This window comes from Asterias rubens, chromosome 17 (genome assembly GCF_902459465.1).
Source record: "Asterias rubens chromosome 17, eAstRub1.3, whole genome shotgun sequence".
NCBI lineage: Eukaryota > Metazoa > Echinodermata > Asteroidea > Forcipulatida > Asteriidae > Asterias > Asterias rubens.
In genome coordinates, this window is record NC_047078.1 from 12,244,663 (window position 1) to 12,264,544 (window position 19,882).

The following is a 19,882-nucleotide window of genomic DNA, read 5'->3' on the forward strand; positions in this document are numbered from 1 at the left end:
TGATTAGGAAGATTGAAGTGATGACCCGGTTGGCTTGTGCGTAAAGCGCTCGCCTCTCACCAAGGTGACCCCGGTTCGATTCCCGGTCGGGTTCTTGTTTCACCTATACATGTATATTGAACACCACAGACTCTGCAAGATATGAGATAAATGAGATTAGTGGTGGTGCAGGTGACATGACCCCTTGTCTTATGGGTGGTACCGCCGGTGTTACTGGTGAAGGAGTCCGATTCCCTGATGTGTTGTCTACAGACGATGCATTTGGAGATGTTGGAACACCTAAAAGTTCCCTGTGGTAGAGGGGGATTAACATCATCATTAATGGGAGGGACTTCTGCTCGGACAATGAGATCCCTGAGACTTGGTGGGCGTCTGTAGTAGTAGACCAGCCAAACACGAAAAAGAGCTCTAGAAAAAATTTGGACGGCATAGTTTGTTTATGGCTGGCATCCATGCTAGATATATTGTTCATGGCCTTTGGCAGACGAATAGGCCGGATGCCACCCTCAATTTTGAATGTTAAGGTCATTCCGGGGTCAAAAGGTCAAAAAAGGTCAAAATCTGTGTTTTCAGGATTTTTAATCAATAATGATCTATGTAGATAGATCTATCCATAGAATGTATTTTAATTATCATGGTAACATCACAAGGTTGTCAAATGAAGAGTAAAACTTTCATTTTGTGCACAAATGTATGGCGAAATGAAACATAAAAGTGCGATTATCTCAAAAACTGTCCATTTGCGCATATCAAAGTTACATGTACTCCAGATTTTTTTGGGAACTTTTATTATTATGAAAGAAAAGTTGTTTTTTGTTAGAACACGTTGCATGAGGGATACAATGTCTGAAATGGGCGGTGATGTGTGACCACTCTAAGCCAGAGCTGAAGAGCAGGCAGCAATCCTTTTAGCCTGAGCCTCATTCACTAATATAAATTACTTTTTACCCAACCTCACCACCCTTGATGTTGTCCTTTGTGTTTCCATATTCTTGCTTGTGGTCAAGCCAGCCCCTTCCCTTCACCCCCCCCCCTTGTTTGTTCCCCTATTCATTGTTTACCCCCTGCTTTTTTATGTATGCTTTCCAACCCCATTCATGTATTTCCACTTCACTGCTTATGTTTCACTTAGTTACCTGTTCATGTTTGTTGTGTTGTCATTTAGCCTTCGAGAAAGACTCTGCTAGGGTCGAAACGTCAGGCCATTAACTATTTTTTGCATTTATACTCTCGGTCCATTTGGTTGGTAAGTTGTTTGCAACAGCTAATTCTATTTTCTCGTGTAAAATGGATGTGAGGTTAAAGGTACATCCGGATAGCTCATAGTCACATCGGCAAAGATTTAGGGCCAGTGTATGTGATCTTCGCTATATCTTCTGCTTGCTGTGTGATCCTCGCCTGTATTTCATCCCGGTTGACGTATTAGCCCGTAAGATACTTATTTTGTATAAGATCTAATCTTAATGTACAGATGTTTTACTCAATCAATGTACGTTTTGTTAAACCAAACTGGTAACTGAAGTGGTTGATAGTTTGATAGGTTGATAGTTTAAATCACTTCGATTCTGTGTTCTTTACATCAGTGTCACCTTGTTTGATTTCTTTGTTACATCTGAGAAAATTAAGGCTTTTTGAGTGATTTATATTCACGGACAGTTTGGAGATTTTTTAATTGTAATGTACACATTTACATTGACTCATGGGTGATGTACAATAGTATACGTCATGCCAATTAATGTCACGACCGGGAGTCGAACCCACACTCTGGTGTCATTGTTTCATGTTCTGGTGACTCGGGAGGCCATCAGAACTTGAGTTGGACTCTAGCCTTATGTGAGTGGTTAAAGGAATACGTTGCCTTGGATCGGACGAGTTGGTCTATAAAAAGCGCTTGTAACCTTTTTTTTTAATAAAATACATATGGTTGGAAAGATAAGTACAATACAATGATCCACACAAGTTTGCTTTTACAACATCTTTCCGACAATATGCATTTTATAAAAAACGGTTTTAAACGCTTTTCAAAGACCAACTCGACCGATCCAAGGCAACGTGTTCCTTTGAGGGATCAGAGGTGCAATGACACTACTTTATAACGCTGCTGTATTATTGTAAGCATCACCAGAAAGTTCCAACAACCTTTTTTTCCTCTCCTGTTGTCAAAAACAGCCAAAATGTGTACATACGACGCGACGTGCTGCACATAGATTACGTTTGTACAATTTACATGAAGTGACAATTCTTGTTAATTAGATATTAATCACTCGGGTTAACTCGTAATGAACGAAATTGAACCAGATTTGTTTGAGTTAACATACATTAATAAGTAAATAAATTACATAATTATAATAAAGCATTGTTTACAAGGCTGAAGACTTAATTAACTATAGAGACACCTTCTAGGTTCTGAGAACCATGTTCCGACACCTCTTGTGTTTTCCTATTCCTAACCCAACCCTAACGTTCCTAACACTGTCATGTAAATCACGAGGGGTTGTCTCAACATCAGAGTGGCGGAACATAACCAGTCACCCTCCAAGCTTTTATAGAATCCAGGGGTCGATTTCACAAAGAGGGACTAGTCATAACTTAGGACTAGTCCTAGGAGATATTAACAACTGAAGGATAGTCCTAAGTTAGGACAAGTAAACTCGTCCTAACTCGAGATAGGACTTAGTCCTAAACTCTTTGTGAAACCCACTCCATGTCACTATACCTCTCCTATATGCACATTATGCAAGCTAAACATTTCCCATATCGAGCCCTACACAAACCATCATAGTTCATACTTTCGATTCATTGCTTTTTTTTCACTAATCAGCCCTTGGACACTTTCGGAACAGAAACAAAATTAAACGTTCACAGATTTACAAATAACTTACAGGGTTTACAGAAGGTAATGGTGAAAGACTTCTCTTGAAATATTGTTCCATGAAATGCTTTACTTTTTGAGAAAACATTAAAACAATATCAATTCTCGAAAGCGAGAATTACGGATTTATTTTAAACACATTTCATGACACGGCGAAACGCGCGGAAACAAAAATGGGTTTTCCCGTTATTTTCTCCCGACTCTGATGAACAATTGAGCCTAAATTTTCACAGGTTTGTTATCTTTTATATATTAGTTTTGATACACGAAGTGTGGGACCTGGACAATACTGTTTACCGAAAGTTGTTACGATCCAAATTCCTAAAGGCCAGAGACTTCGAAAAATTCCCCTCGCCCCAAAGAAATAAGGGTAACAAAAGTAGTCAAACAGACCAGCACATCATGAAACAGCAAGTATGTTCAATTAAGTTTAATATAAACCATTACGTAAACAAAAATAAGGCAATACAAAAAGGCAGTTAACCAGTTGTGACATGAATTGAATATAAACGGGGGGCGAGCAGCCCAGGCAAAATAGGGTTGAAGACCCAACAGCCTCTGCTATACCTCGACTCTCTCGGAGAGAGCTGAAGACCAGTGTTCGCCTATTCTGATGAAAATGTCCCCGTAGATTGTCGTCCTTCCAAGGTACGCGATGTGATGAAACCCGGTGTGGAAAAATGGTCGGCCCCTCGGTGCTCTCTGCTTTCGTACCGTCGTTGCTTCACGCAACCGGTACAACAAAGTCCGACGACCGCAGCTCGGAGGAAAAGAAGACTCACACAGTACCCAAGTCATGAGTCTGTGTGTCGTAAAGTTCGACGCTCTCGGGAAGTCACAGCTCCGCCTCGTCGACGTGCAAACTCCCCGTCATTGAAGAGCCACCGCAGCCTACTGCATGGTTCGGCAGCGACGAACTTTACTGGAGGCTTCACGGATTGATCCGTGCAGGAACGGCGAAACTAACACATGTCGAACATCACAGTTCGGCAATTAAAAATGCCGCGCCAACGTGGGCATACTCGGAGGGAATCTCCGCCCACTCAACTCTGCTACTCTGCAGACCTCCGCCCCGAAACTGAAGAAATAAAAATGTGAGGGACGAGGATGGCCGCAATCCTTCCTTATATAGTGAATCCTGAATTCTCAGCATTTTCCAAACTCTGCGAATTCCAATATTCTGTTCATGTCTGCAAAACAGGTGTTTGTGTGGCATACGAAGAAAAGTTCCAACCGATTAACAAGTTTAACACACGCGTGACTGCTCACCCCAAACTTAAAGTATGTGCTCGCCCCACTAAGGAAATCTATAACATTCTACACGTATAGTATTAAATACTTAAATAAAGAAACATTACTCCATTGTTACTTTAATCCCAACGCTTATTTAAAAAAAACGGATATTTACTCTGGACCATTTACTCTGGACCATGACAAAGTGTATAATGGCTTTAAAGGTACAGTCAACATAGAAAATACAAACATTTTCATATTCATTCAAACGACAAGGGCCTAAGCCAATTAATGGAGTTAGCTTTAACCCGGATCTAGCACAATACAAGCTGATTTCCTTTCAAGTTATAGTTCCATGAATGTGGCTATAGAATAACACACTAAAAGCTCTTGAACATTGGGCAGGCCTTTCCAAAGTACAAAAACATAATTATTACCACATACGACAAGTATAGACACATGGTGTTTGAACTGTGTGGCTTGAGTAGCGAGGCTCAAAGAATTGGCCTATAATCTAATATTCATAGAAATGGCAAGTAGGCCATCTATTAAACCCGGATCTAGCACAATATAAGCTGATTTCCTTTCAGGTTATAGTTACATGAATGTGCCTATAGAATGACATACTAAAAGTTCTTGAACATTCGGCAGGTCATTCCAAATGACAACATAGAAATGGCAAGTAGGCCATCAGGAACGTTGAGCTTGAACCCGGATCTAGCTCAATCAAGCTGATATTACTTTCAGGATAGTTTCATGAATGTGCCTAGACTAACATACCTGAAGTCATTGTGGCCCTGGAGTCCTTTTCGAAATTTAAAATGGCGTCCAATATTGAAGTCATTTTCAAACCTTTCCAACTATGCAACGAAACTTTCTAGAAATACAAATAAAGTGTAAGTTTATATGTTTTGAGGCACAAGGAATTCATAGATTAATTATTTTGAGATGTTATAACTCACCAGAATCTATACATACCAACATGGTGTCCGAAATGGCCGCCATTTTCAAAGATTTATATTACTATGCAACTGTTGACATAATGGTAACATAAATTAGTTGTCAAAAATAGGTTTTGACTTATAAGGAATTCAATAGAGCCATTATTTCGAGAGTTTATAACTCATAAGCATCTAAATAAAAAGACGGCGTCCAAACTTGGCCTTCATTTTTAGTCTAATCGGGGGCTTTTTTTCCATACAACACGCTAAATACAACACGCTAAATATGGGGCCATAATAAAGCGTTCTGATTGGTCCGTTTCTGCAGATGTCGTGCATTTTTAACAAGGTAGTCTTAGCGTTTCTGTGGTACACACAGGGTAGACTTTCTTCCAAGTCTTTGATCGTGGCTTTTTAGTCGTCCTGATAGCCGCTACAAACAGTGCCCTCTTGTGATCTTTCTTCGTCATTTAGCCTATTGCGAGTTTAGGCGCGTGATAGCCTGAACGTACGACGTCATTCTTCGAGGCTCGTGAATACGGATAAAGACAGGGGCAGCCCAGTCTAGGCGCGTGATAGCTGATGATGTGGGGGCGTTTTCGTGGCTGAGATGCAGAAGAATAACCGCAATCTAAGACTTGAATCAAGTCTACACACAGGGCGTTGCTCGAACAACCAGTCATGCGGTGTGCGTGTTTGGATGTTCATTATTTTTTGGATGTAATAAATTTATCAGCGGCACTTACGTGTGTGACTGTGCAATAACAATCAGTGTGGCGCTACGCAATCCAATGAGCTGCCAGCTCCATCTGATCTATTTTCGTCAGTTTCTATTTCTGAGGATGAGGAAAGTCAGATTTTGACTGAAATTGACTATTTTGTAGTCTAAAACAATCCATTGAGGTTTTCATAGTAAATTTGGACGCCATCATGGTTTCTAGAAACTATGAGTTATAAAATAACAACTTGTGCCTAATAACGATTAATTTTAGGCTTAGCTTGTATTTACATCATGTCTGCTTGCATAGTTATGGTAAGATCATTGAAAAAACGGCCATTTTGGACGCCATCTTGGATTCAGACGAGCTCCCGGACCCGGATTTAGTATGTCATTGTAAAAATATTCCTGGAATTCTCCTAATTACGGAACTATAAACTTCAGCCCCTTACCTAGAGTGGCTTTTAGCCTTGTTTGGGGCGAACTTGCATAATTTTTTTTTTTCTGCAACCACTTCAGAATTTCATTCAAATGGTATACAAAGTACAAATAATTAATCAGAAAGGAGTTTTTAAAAAGAAGCCTGTCGAATGGAATGCTATTAAAAACGACCGATCGTTTTCAATCACGTGATCAATGCAGCCCCCTTGAAAGAGACCCAAAACGGGGGAAAACGAAACTTGGTTGATTTTTTCGCTATAAACAGTTCGAAGTTCTACTTCTTTTTCATTCAGCTTTGCAGTCTGTGCAACGCTAGTAACAACAGGACTTGGATTGGTGAGTAGCACTCGATATTGTTGCCTTTCCCCCAACTCACTATACATCCATGTCATCTTAAAGGTAATGGACACCATTGTGGCTGAAACTAAGTATGTACTTACATGTACTTTATTATGTGTAGGTGTTTGGGCAAACGTTGTCTTTTGTAATTACGCTGACTAGCATAACTAGTATTTGCATTTACGGAAAGTCCGTAAAATAACGGCGAGATTTACGGAATATTTCACTTTACGGAGGTCCGTTAAAATACGGATAATTTTTACAGTGAGTGGATTTGTTTTTTCATTCTCTACCTGAGTGTGTGAGTTTTCCCTAGGATTAGTCTCCTACGTCAGCTATATAATTCAGATTTAGACAAGTATGGAAAGTACATAGTTACTTAATTATTAATAGTATGGTTCAAGACTTATCAACCCTGCGATGACCGTGCCCTGTCAGATTTAGACGGCTGCCCTACCGGTCTGCAGCCAGGAAACAAAGATAAATAGTTTCTATTTTGATTTAACACTTTTTTGCAAAGCTCACATACTTTCCAGACAGTCTGAAAAAAAAATCAAATACATGTATTAACTTTCAATTTTGTTTAAATATTAATTATAGTAGGTGTTTGCACTGTAAAACTGCAGTATTTTCTTGCACAAGCCAGTAGAAAGTATATTAAAGCTCGACAATCCGAGTCAAGTATTTTTGAAGTATTCTAAAAGTGTAGATTCCGAGTCCTTGAGCCATGCTGCCTGTAAGGGGCCACAATGTCGATAGAACTTAAAGGGTTTCACCTGTTTTTGCAAAATAAAATCATCAAGTCATTTTAATAACTAAGATAACGTTTTCTGTCTACTGGTTTGCAGACCCGGTGGGTTCTAATGTCACTAACATGTTTGGCAGGCACTGGACACGTTTGGTATTGTCAAAGACCAGTATTCTCACTTGGTGTATCCCAATATATAATTAAACTGTGAAAAATTTGACTCAATTGGTCATCAAGATTACAAGAGAATTATGAAATAAAAAACACACTTGGTGCATTCATGGAGGAAGGAAGAGAAGGAGCTCGAACGCCTAGCAAAACCGCAGAGTAACAAAAGAATACCCTGACAATGCCCCTGTCTGACCAGTGGAAAAAGATAGGAGACCTCCAGCTGGACGGCCGATTAGTGAGCGCGATTAGATCTCTTTGTACAGAAGGTGTGGTACCGCCAGACTGCGCCATTGCCTTCGTGTAAAGTTGAATCATTGGAGACAAGAATTGTGAATATACACGTTTTCACTTACCGTTTGTGGTGTTTCACGGAAACATCATGGCATATTTTTTACATTTTTTGTGACTTTCCGCTCACTAGCGGTGGTTCAAAATTTGGGTAATAGCACACGAGGGTGGTTGGTATTCAATTGTGTTTTTCGATTTGGTGGGCACAAGTGTGCACATTTTTTATCAGGCCTCAAAAAAGTTTGTTTCCTTCTGTATTACATCCATACGACATACGACACCATTACACAGTTGAGTGAAGAACCAAGTGCGCACGCGCAAACTCACATACGCCAGGTCGCCCATTGTCTGTGTTAGGTATGTGGGTGATTACGAGGTGTCGTTTAACGACCGCGGTACCACGGGTTCGGCTTTTGAAGTCCCTTCGTCCGAGATCCTTCTCTTCCTTCCTCCATGGTGCATGTTATACTTTTGTGTGCTTTCAGATGCATAAAAGGCTTCAGCTGAAGTATTTTGTTACTTGAGTGAGAAAAAAACTCTTTCTCAAAAACGATGTTAATTCAGAGGGAGATGTTTCTCGAAATGTTCGGTGTTACCAAAAACTCGCCATTGCTCGTTACCAAGAATGTTTATATGCTAAGCATTATTTTGGGTAATTACCAATACCGTATTTCCAGCGTGGATTTTAGGAGATGTCTAAAAAACACGACCATCTTTTGAAATGAAAATGTACACTGGTTAGTTTCATTGTTTTGTATACATCTACTTCTATTATAATAAGATTAAAACTACGAACAGTTCCAACAAATTACGGTATACTTTGCCTTTAAAACAACCACCTTACAAACAGAAACAGTTATGTTTAAAGACAATGGACACTATTGGTAATTGTCAAAGACTACTCTTTTTACGTGCTGTATCTCAACATTATGCATAAAATAACTTACTACTTGCTTAGCTGCTTAGGACTGGGTGACCCTTGGCCTCCTTTGAGAACCGTCCCCATTCATGTCTATTTTTAGCTAAGTGCTCTGCCTCATGAAGTGGAATTTTGGCATCTTCCTGGATTTGCACCTTCCAGCGCAATGGTGGGCGTCCCTGTTGGCGTGGAGTGTTGAAGTCATTGTACATAGTAGACCAGGTTGGGTAGCCTGTAGGCTGGCATTCTGATGACATGGCCAAACCAGTTTAGGCGACGTCTGGTCACTACATTTGTTATTGTTGTGCTCATGTTAAGTTGCCTGCGTATTTCTTGATTTCTCATTTTGTCTCTTAAAGGCAGTGGACGCTATTGGTAATTACTAAAAAATAGTTTATAATCATAAAACCTTTCTTGATTACGAATAATGGGAAGAATTTGATAGTATAAAACATTGTGAGAAATAGCTCATGAAGTGACGTAGTTTTCGAGAAAGAAGTAATTTTCCACGAATTTGATTTCGATACCTCAAGTTTAGAATTTGAGGTCTCGAAGTCAAGCATCACAAAGCACACAACTTTGTGTGACAAGGATGTTTTTTCTCGCAACTTCGACGACCGATTGAGCTGAAATTTTCACAGGTTTGTTATTTTATGCATATGTTGAGATACACTAACAGTGAGGACTAGTCTTTGACAATTGCCAATAGTGTCCAGTGTCTTTAATGAGACACATAATCATAAAATAACAAACCTTTAAAAATTTGAGCTCAATTGGTCGTCGAAGTTGCGAGATAATAATGAAAGAAAAAACACCAATGCAACACGAAGTTGTGTGCTTTCAGATGTTTGATTTCGAGACCTCAAATTCTAAATCTGAGGTCTCGAAATCAAGTTCGTGGAAAATTACTCCTTTCTTGAAAACTATGTCACTTCAGAGGGAGCCGTTTCTCACAGTGTTTTATACTATCAACCTCTCTCCCCATTACTCATTACCAAGTGAGGTTTCATGCTAATAATTATGTTTAGTTATTACCAATAGTGTCCACCGCCTTTAAAATGTTACTCCATTGAACTCTGAGAGTTTATAAGCTTCTGAATTACAACAGCTTGTCCTGCACATCATCGATGATTTTCAACTTTGATCCCTTACTTTTAGTTTCGGTTATCTAAATCAACATTCGGAACTTTTGACTTGGTTTGTTTTTCCATCATTAAAAACCACATTTCAAACTGTCACCTTTCAAAATGCTACCCTACTTAACTAAAGAAGACACAGAAAAAAACACACCGAAAACCCCATACTGTTGACAGAAAGCCGAACACTCGTGGAACTTAAAAAAGGCTTCTGAGTAACAGTTATTTATTTGCTTTCGTTTTTTAATTCCGAGCATGTGCCATTGGCATTGCTGTATTTCCCCCATGTATGTTTTGTGTTGTTTTTCTTTTTATGCCGAATAAATAATAACAATTAAAGCATCTATAATACTAATGTTAATAACCAAATGTTTAGGTTTTCCCGGCCATTTTCAGCAATAAGTTATTCAATATCATCGGCATACAACCAAATTCTTGCATTCCCCCTTAGTAGCGTAAAGAAATGAAACAAAGGAAATATGATGTAGTATGATGTACTAGTAAATATGAGATTAAAAATTTCAGACCGACAATGGGGAACGAAAGTATGAGATTACTCGGAAGGTAGGATAAACAAAGGATATCGGAAAGACTAGGAATTAAAGTTTTTATGACAGACAAAAAGAGCGGAAGGAGTCGCGAAAAAATGATACTATAAATTAGCTTTTTCTAGAACTACATAAAAAGGCAGTGGACACTATTGGTAATCACTCAAAATATATATTAGCATACAACCTTTCTTGGTGACTAGTAATGGGGAGAGGTTGATGGTATAAAACATTGTGAGAAACGGCTCCCTCTGAAGTGCCATAGTTTTCGAGAAGGAAGTAATTTTCCACAAATTTGATTTCGAGACCTCAGATTTAGAACTTGAGGTCTCGAAATCCCGAAATCAATCATCTAAACGCACACAACTTCGTGTGACAAGGGTGTTTTTTTTCTTTCATTATTATCTCGCAAGTTCGATGACCGATTGAGCTCGAATTTTCACAGGTTTGTTATTTTATGCGTATGTTGAGATGCATCCACTGTGGAGGCTAGTCTTTGACAATTACCAATAGTGTCCATTGCCTTTAATACTTATTCTATATGCAAATCATCGGATCCTGTGAAAAAATGTCTTGCACATTATCAAGTCGATAACTTCTTTTATGTTCTTTGTCATTTACATTCAAAACTATACTTTGACAATTTTTAGATTGAATTTTTATTTAATCTATTCACACTTGACGAAATATTTTATTGGTTGACCAGCTCTTGCTGCTGGCTTTTTTTTTTACGAAGTTGAATGAGTCTTGTGACCTTCTGAATTTGAATGATCTTATTTGGCCATTGAATGCTGAACTGGTGAAATTTAATCACCTCTTTTTGACTGATGAATTCTGATTATAACGGAACATTAATTTGGAAACGATAATGAATGAGCCGGGTTTTAAATATGAATTGATTTTTGTTGAAATTTGCCGTGAAAAACTAACCATTTTTGTTGTAGATTAGTTTAAAGGCACTGTATGTACCTGTTTTGTAATTGTATTTTTGTATTTGTCTTTTTGTATTTGTATTTTTGTATTTGTATTTTTGTTTTGTTTTTTTGTCTTTTGTCAAAGATCAGCATTCATAGAATAACAAACCTGTGCAAATTTGGACTTAATGGAAGTTGCACAAGTTTGTTGGCTCTCAGATGCGTAATGACAGTGTTCACGCCTGAAGTTGTTTAATATTTCAGTGAGAAATTACCTCTTTCTCAAAAAAATATACGTTACATCAGAGGGAGCCGTTTCTCACAATTTTGTTTTTGCTCGTTTTACCAAGTAAACTTTTATCCTAACAGTTATTTTGAGTAATTACCAATAGTGTCTAGTGCCTTTAAAAGAAGGCATGTTCAAATAGGGTGCTATCACCAAAGGCGTTTTGAACACAGTTCACCGTGGGGTGTGGGGGGGGGGGCACAATATCGCCTGACACGCCAGCCCTCTAAACTAAAAGAACATTCACCAAAACACGATAACAAAATCCACACGACAACTTAATCTGTAAACACTGCATGTATTTCCTAAATTCACACGGAAGTTACAAACAGGGTGTGGTCTTATATTTCAAGTTAAAGGAACATTACACAATGATATGAAAATAAAATCACCAAAAACACGATAACAAAATCCACACGACAACCATCTGTAAACACTGCATGTATGTCCTAAATTCACACGGAAGTTACAAACAGGACGTGGTCTTATATTTCAAGCTAAAGGAACATTACACAATAGTTTTAAAAAAAATCGTCAACGATCACAGATTTACATAAAATTTACACGGTCCAATGATGGTGATGATAGTATAAAAAAAAATCCCTTGAATATTTTCGTCTGAAATGTAATTTTTTGATGCGAATTAATTATAACTCATTTCCCGCTTGGATTTATTTTGGTCAGTGAGCGTTTTATTCAATTTTTTTAACCGATGTCATGCAAAATGTGTTATCAGTTTTTCACTTTTAAAGCCATTATACACTTTCAGAAAAGAACAAAAAATATAAGTTCACAGATTTACAAATAAGTTACAGGGTTTACAGAAGGTAATGGTAAGTGGCTTCTCTTGAATTATTATTCCATGGGATGCTTTACTTTTTGAGAAAACATTAAAACAATTATCGATTCTATTATTATTCCATGAGATGCTTTACTTTTTGAGAAAACATTAAAACAATTATCGATTCTCGATATCGAGAATTACGGATTTATAGTAAACACATGTCATGACACGGCGAAACGTGCGGAAACAAGGGTGGGTTTTCCCGTTATTTTCTCCCGACACCGATGACCGATTGAGCCTAAATTTTCACAGGTTTGTTATTTTATATATTAGTTGTGATACATGAAGTGTGGGCCTTTGGACAATACTGTTTATCGAAAGTGTCCAATGGCTTTAAAATTTCTACAGGTTGTCAAGTATAATTACATGAATGATTACATAAAGTGCTTAGACTGCCAGCAACTGTTTTGTTTGCAAAAATCATGTATGTAATGTTTCTTTAAAGACACTGGACACCTTTGGTAGTTGTCAAAGACCAGTATTCTCACTTGGTGTATCCAACATATGCATGAAATAACAAACCTGTCAAAGTTTTGACTCAATTGGTCATCAAAGTTGCAAGAGAATAATGACAGAAAAAAACCTTGTTGCACAACTTTGTGTGCTTTCAGATGCACATAAATAAAAGGCTTTAGCTGAGTTTTTCTTTTATCATTGGTGAGAAATTACATCTTTCTCAGTTACTTCAGAGAGAGAGCCGTTTCTCACAATGTTTTTTACTAGCAACAGCTCTCCATTGCTCGTTACAAGTAAATTTTTGTTTAAAAAAAAATCAATTATTTTGAGCCAGTGCCCTACTGTGATGGTCGATTTCTGGAAAGTGACAGCCAACCAAACCGCCCCTCCATCACTTTTCCTTTCATTGAGCAGAAAGTAGTGACTGTGAAATACACACCGGTTTCTTTTTCATTGCCCGGGAAGTGATGATTTGGAAATGTAGGACAACCGGTTTAGTTAGTATAAAAGCTACGCAGTATGTCAAATGTTTCTATAATTGCAACATCACCGTTGAACACAGGTGTCAACATCTCTAGCCAAGTAACTTCCTAGGACCATGGAGCAAGTTTGCATCACAACCATGCAGGATCTGGCCAAAGAGTATGAAAAGGACATCAAGAAAGACCTGGCGAAGCTCCAGGTTCTCCGAGATCTTGATCTGTTCGTTCTGGACAACTCAATCCGTGAGAGCACCGTTGGGCAGCTCAGGGGCCACACCCTGGAGAGCAAGTGGCAGATTTATGATGAAGTAAGGCGATGTGGCTTCACTAACATCATCGTAGCATCCTTCTCCCATATGACCCGGGTAGATGACGTCTTCATCCAGCAACTCGTAGAGAAAGGAGAGGACCGCAACAATCTCTTCGCGTTTTCCGAGATAACAGAACGTAAGTACCTTCCACGTTTTTTTAATGAGACATCACCTTATTTCACGGACGGTCAGGGGCCAAGCCCTGGTGTGGGGGTCCATATCTCTGAGCTTTCTGGCGTTTTGGGGGTGAAAAATAAAGCCTCTGTATGCATACATTTAGAAGAAAAATATACTTTTTAAGCACTTCTGATTCATATAAATGTATCGTCTATAATTACGAACTGCAAAAATCAGTCAATAATTCAGCAAAGGTTTTTGTTTTAAAAAGTAATGCTGCGGACGTGGTTGAAAAGAGAACATTATAGGCGGTGCTACCTACTTCTCATCACTGGGCGGCAAATTCCATGAATAAGGAGGCGGCAAACCCAGAACCTACAGACAAACCTTTGTTTTGCAAAAGTGGTGTCGCATAATAATAATTTTTATAAGATTACTGATCAAAACCAAAATTATAACTTTAACCAGGGCATAAATGTGATGTGTAATTTGTTAAGGGTAGGATTGCAGACCTTTTAATCACTGAACATAGCCGACTAAAATGAATGTGGACAAGACGCAACGCGTGGTGATCAACATTCGATCGGGTCGGTTGGTATTTGGTTTCGTTTGCATATTCAGTAAACATCGCGGGTAAAAAAACATTACTATCCGGCGTTTCTCAAATTTAAGTGTTGTACTAGAAAACCATTGAATGCCGGAGCGACCAAGAGCGACGTGAGATATATTCTATCCTGGACAACGGGTTTCAAATGCTTAATATGTTATTGTTGCAAGTTTACACAATTACAAGGGAGTTGTCATATGATCATTGCATCAGATGTGTCCAAAATCTTTCACCTCGCACCTCGCGTTATCGAATATCCCAGATAAAAGAGTTATTTTGGTAGGGGGGAAATGCGAATGGCAAAGGAAGAAAAGAAAATACTTCCACCGGAAATACAAACCAAAAACTACACACGCATTTTGGACTTTTCTCCCTCGGCTTTTTTCCTTTCCCCAGTTCTCCCTTCCCCCATTATTATTTTTTCATTTCTTCTTCTTTCCTTCCCTCTTTCTCCCCCCTTTTTTTTTTTTTTTTTTTTTCCGGGGGGGGGGGACCCTCTTGGGGTGGGGGAAGTTGGGGGGGGGGGGGTGCTCAAGCCCCCGAGCCCCCCCCCCCCCTGGGTGCGCACCTCCTAGTTAGTTAAGGTTCCTGGTTAGTTAAGGTTCCCGGTTGGGTAAAGGTCCCCAGTCGGGTAGGTCCACAGTTAATTAAGGTTCCCGGTTGGGTAAAGATCCCCGATCGGGTAGGTCCACGGTTAGTTAAGGTTCCCGGTTGGGTAAAGGTCCCCGATCGGGTAGGTCCACGGTTAGTTAAGGTTCCTGGTTGGGTGAAGATCCCCGGTCGGGTAGGTCCACGGTTAGTTAAGGTTCCTGGTTGGGTGAAGATCCCCGGTCGGGTAGGTCGGTTTGGTAAATGTTCCCTGTAAGGTTAAGGTCCCCGGTTGGGTAAAGATCCCCGATAGGGTAGGTCCACAGTTAGTTAAGGTTCCCGGTTGGGTAAAGGTCCCCGATTGGGTAGGTCCACAGTTAGTTAAGGTTCCCGGTTGGGTAAAGGTCCCCGATTGGGTAGGTCCACAGTTAGTTAAGGTTCCCGGTTGGGTAAAGGTCCCCGATTGGGTAGGTCCACAGTTAGTTAAGGTTCCCGGTTGGGTAAAGGTCCCCGATTGGGTAGGTCCACAGTTAGTTAAGGTTCCCGGTTGGGTAAAGATCCCCGGTTGGGTAGGTCCACAGTTAGTTAAGGTTCCCGGTTGGGTAAAGGTCCCCGGTGGGTAGGTACACAGTTATTAAGGTTTCCGGTTGGGTAAAGGTCCCTGGTTGGGTAAATCAACAAGGACCCAACTGTAATGATAGACAATTTGCTTATCACTTATATTGTATGCCGCCCTTGACAGTCACAAGGTGACCGCCATCTTGGAAACTACATGTATGTCTTCTGTGTCACTTAATAGATGAGCGTTTATTAAATTTAATAGTACACCAGCAAAAATCCTTTGATTTGCGGGGTATCTTCATGCTTCTCAAGTCAACACACTTAAAAAATATTTGACACATGTAAACTTTTGTATTTTTAGATAAGAAGAACCGCATTCCAGACACAGAGACGGTTCCCATTGCAATGAGGAAGCTCAAGAGCCTAGGACTGTGGAACACCATCCTGGAGGTGGACCTCAGTGATGGAGTGTATGACTTCACCAAGTTCACTATGGATGACATGTGTTCACTCATCAAGAAGTGGATCGAATGGGTCCAGAAGAACCTGAACAAGGACGCCAAGGTATTGATCAACCTGAGGGACATGACAGATGTCATGCCCACCCACCCAATCAGGGTGTTCAAGCTGGTAGAGTACCTGGCCAAACTGCCTGAAGACATCCGACCGTTCGGAGTGTTATTTGAAGAGGCCAAGGGGTCCTGCCTTCCGGAGGAGTGTGGTGAATGGGCAAAGTATATCCGGCATATCATGAATATGCATAAATGGCCCGGGAAACTGCTGGTGCACGTGCACGAGAAGTACGGATACGCTGACGCAGCTCAACTAGAGGTAAGACGGGTTTTGTATTGGCCCTTTTTTAAACTTTTACCTAAGGACCATTGATCATGGCTTAAATTATCATAATATATATGTCATGCCCTAGCGGTTTCTTACTTTGGTGTTTAATCAGCAGAGTGTGGGTTCGAGTCTCGGCCGTGACACTTGTGTCCTTCAGCAAGACACTTAATCTCAAAATACACCTCTTCAAACAAATATCTTAAATTCTGGACTCTTTACTTTGGGAACCAGTGCCCTTGAATGGCATTTTTCTTTGTCTGATACTGTGCGCTCTTTAAGTGCTGTATATTATTATTATTAATCGTGATTGCTTCGAAAAGTTAGGGAGGTAGTGATTTCTGCTTTGCCAGCCCAAGCCAACATCCGTATAGACTGTAAAGTTTCAGATCTGGTTCAGATCAGGAGTAGGTGGCAACGGCCCCTGGAAAAGAAATAGTTGATTGTAGTCCATACCTTGAGGTGGCCTTCAGGCCTTATGTGTCTGGCACATTGCATACACACATTGTTTTTTAAATAAGGGAAATTTTACATGAGAGTTTATAAAAATTCACAATCTATGATTACGTTGACAGGGTTTAATGAATGGCTGTGACGGCACGTGGGGTAGTATCTGTATCGAGGGCGCCGCCCTGGGCAACGCCTCCACCTGCGTGACCATGCTGAACCTCATCCGCCAGGGAAACAAGAAAGTCCTTCAGAAGTACAACTGCACCTACCTGAGGAAGGCTGCCATTAATGTAACCAAGATCACAACTGGAGAAGGACCCCATCTGAAGCAGCCAGTGTACGGCGAGAGGTCTCTGGACGTTGTCTTCAATCTGGCCAAGGAGGATTTCGACCTGGCGGACTTCTTTGGTGTGGAGGCACCGCAGAGAATAACACCTCTGGCATCGGATGAGATGATACAGATGCGACTGGTCACGCTCTTCGGAGAAGATGAGCAATTTACAACCGAAATAGCGCATAAGATGAAAGAGGTCATGCTGGAAGATCTTAAGAGCAACCGGTAAGCTAGGCTTGGTTCAAGCTGCCATTAAATATACTAAACTCGTTCCATTTCAGTTCGGTTGAGAGTATAAAAGAATCCTAAGACCTCGAATGAGCTAGACCGCTCAGGGCAGAAGGCACACATAACACCTAGAAAACAAAAAAGTCGGCTCAGCCCAAAAAGGCCTTCTGGCTATCACGCACATTGAGGTACAAGTCCCTTCTGCTCTTAATAGCTGACAGGGAAACAATAAATTTTTGACAAGTTTCTTGCTCGAGGACACATGTCACGGTCTGGTTTCAGCCCAGCACCTGATGACCAGCACTTAGAATTCAGTGTGCTTGAGCTGACAGGAGAAGCAATGTCTTGCTCAGGGACACAGGTCAAGGCCTGGATTCGGCCCAGACCCTGCATGGTGACCAGGACTTTGAGATCAGTGTGCTCGAACGTCCATCCAATAATGGTCACATTCTACTTAAATCTTCGGCATTTGTTTGTTTTGTTTTAATTCTAAGCTTTATGTGGCTTTCTATTACAGAAAGGAAGAATACATGAGTGTTGTGGGACTTTCGGTGTTATTCGACCGGTCTGGTGGAAAAATCACCGAGACAATGAGGGACGCTATCGAGCAGATGGAGCTCAACAGTATTCATGCGGAGACCCTGATCAAGGACATCCGCGAGACTTGGGACATCTGGGACATGAAGGACGAAGTGCAGGGAGATGACATGCTGGAGTTTGATTCCTTCTACAATGGCTTCATGGCACCATACTTCTCCTGCTACCGCTGTTCAGAAACGCGTCAGGCTCTACAGGCTATCGACATGGATGCGGACGGGCAGGTCGACTGGAGTGAGTTTCTGGTTTACCTCAAGTGGGCCCTGAATGAGTATCCGAACTTGAAGACCACGCAGGAGCTTCTGGACACCGCGTTCCGTAAAGGTATCATCCCAGCCATGCGAGATGAGATACTTCGTGAGAAGTAACCATAAAAGGACTGGTACAAATCAGAAGTCTAACCCCGCCCAATGGATTTACAAACTTGTCTCCGTGTCTTCCCATGTAGAGACTGATACAAATCTGAAGTTTTTTTCACCCACGATACTTTATTGTTAGAGAAGGAGTGTTAGGGTATTGTTGGCTGCAGAGCTAATACCGTCACATTGAGCTATAGGTTAATAAATAGGTTTAATTTTGTGAATACGTTGAGATAAACCCGTATAAGAACTCAAGAGGCAAACAGTATTACAAAACAAACATCATACGAGGTTACTTTAAAAGTCACCAGGAAGTGGTATTTGGTCAAAATAAAGCTTGTGTTACTAATATAGGTGTTTTGATGAGTGGAATGTGAATAAACAGTTAACTAAGGTTCTAAAAAATTAGTTCTTATCTTTTTTACCAATTAAGAGTAGGCCCCGACCCGAGAGGGCGCTGTTCGTGACGTCAATCGAGGCGCGATATTTGAAGAGAAAATGCTGCATAGTGCTGAACAAAGATGTCGGACCGGACCATTAGCCACTATTGCTTTTGTGAGTCTGACCAGCCATGCAGACTAACCCCATCTTTAGTTGTTTTGCTGCGTCCAGCTGCAATACAAATGCAAGAAAACAACTTTTTTGAAAAGTACAAACTCAATGACTTGGACTTGCAAGTACTTGCACGTGTGTTTACTCTATGCATCAAGGCAAAGTCTGCCTCGATTGACGTCACAAAAAGGGTGGGCGGAGTCAAACCCCAAACAACTTGAACTATTTTTTAGACATATAAGTCGTGACAAACAATTACTAAAAAAATTGTTTTAATGCTACTAAACACATACTTTTATGTTTGAACAAATACAACAATTATTTCCAGATGACTTTGTAAATCTGCTTATACATAAAGGTTTTGCTGATAAAAGTTTGTATTGATACATTTTATTAACTCATGAAAGTAATAATTAAGGAAGCATAAGACGGAATTTGCTAAATTCAGCAAGTTTGTCCCCAAACTTAAAGACATTGGACACAAATGGTAATTGTCGAAGACCAGTATTCTCGCTTCTTGGTGTACACTGTAATATTACTGGCATATTATTTTCTGCAAAATTACAAACAAAAATAGTAGAAAATCACTATTGTTTTTTCCATTTCGTAAATTTACATTAATTTAAAAAGTGTTTATACACGTACAAATGGAAGATTTCCGTAAATTTACAGAAAGCATTTGTTTGCAAAAATACACGAGAATTGTTTCTCAGTAAGTTTTAGGTAATTTTACTTGATGTTTTGTATATTAACAGAATCTTGTATGGTGAAAATACAGATATGCAAGTTTGAAGGCAGGGTGTCAAAGCTGTTCCACATAATGGGGTATAGTATTGTGACAAATTTATGAAATCTGCCAAAGAAATGTAATTTGTTGGGATTTTCTGTGTATAAATTATAGAAGAAAATTGCTGATTATAATAATATTTGAAGTTTTTATATATTTTGATTGCAAAATATGCAATAATGTAGACAAATTGATAATTAATATCACAACCATAGGTA

General features: G+C 39.9%; 1 protein-coding gene across 1 annotated transcript; it reads left to right on the forward strand.

Annotated features, from left to right (window-relative positions):
* Nucleotides 1-6,351: 6,351 nt before the first annotated feature.
* On the forward strand, nt 6,352-18,349 carry LOC117301573. The gene is made up of 5 exons (XM_033785601.1): nt 6,352-6,541; nt 13,417-13,783; nt 15,882-16,351; nt 16,933-17,366; nt 17,887-18,349. Exons 2-5 carry the CDS (start codon nt 13,453-13,455, stop codon nt 18,332-18,334), a joined length of 1,683 nt encoding a protein of 560 aa, XP_033641492.1. The 5' UTR covers nt 6,352-6,541; nt 13,417-13,452; the 3' UTR covers nt 18,335-18,349.
* The last annotated feature ends 1,533 nt before the right edge of the window (nt 18,350-19,882 follow it).

Coding starts and splice junctions, on each gene's coding strand:
- LOC117301573 (XM_033785601.1), top strand. CDS start 13,453: ATGGAGCAAGTTTGCATCACAACCATGCAGGATCTGGCCAAAGAGTAT. Junction 13,784..15,881: donor GTTTTCCGAGATAACAGAAC/GTAAGTACCTTC, acceptor TTGTATTTTTAG/ATAAGAAGAACCGCATTCCA. Junction 17,367..17,886: donor GAAGATCTTAAGAGCAACCG/GTAAGCTAGGCT, acceptor TTTCTATTACAG/AAAGGAAGAATACATGAGTG.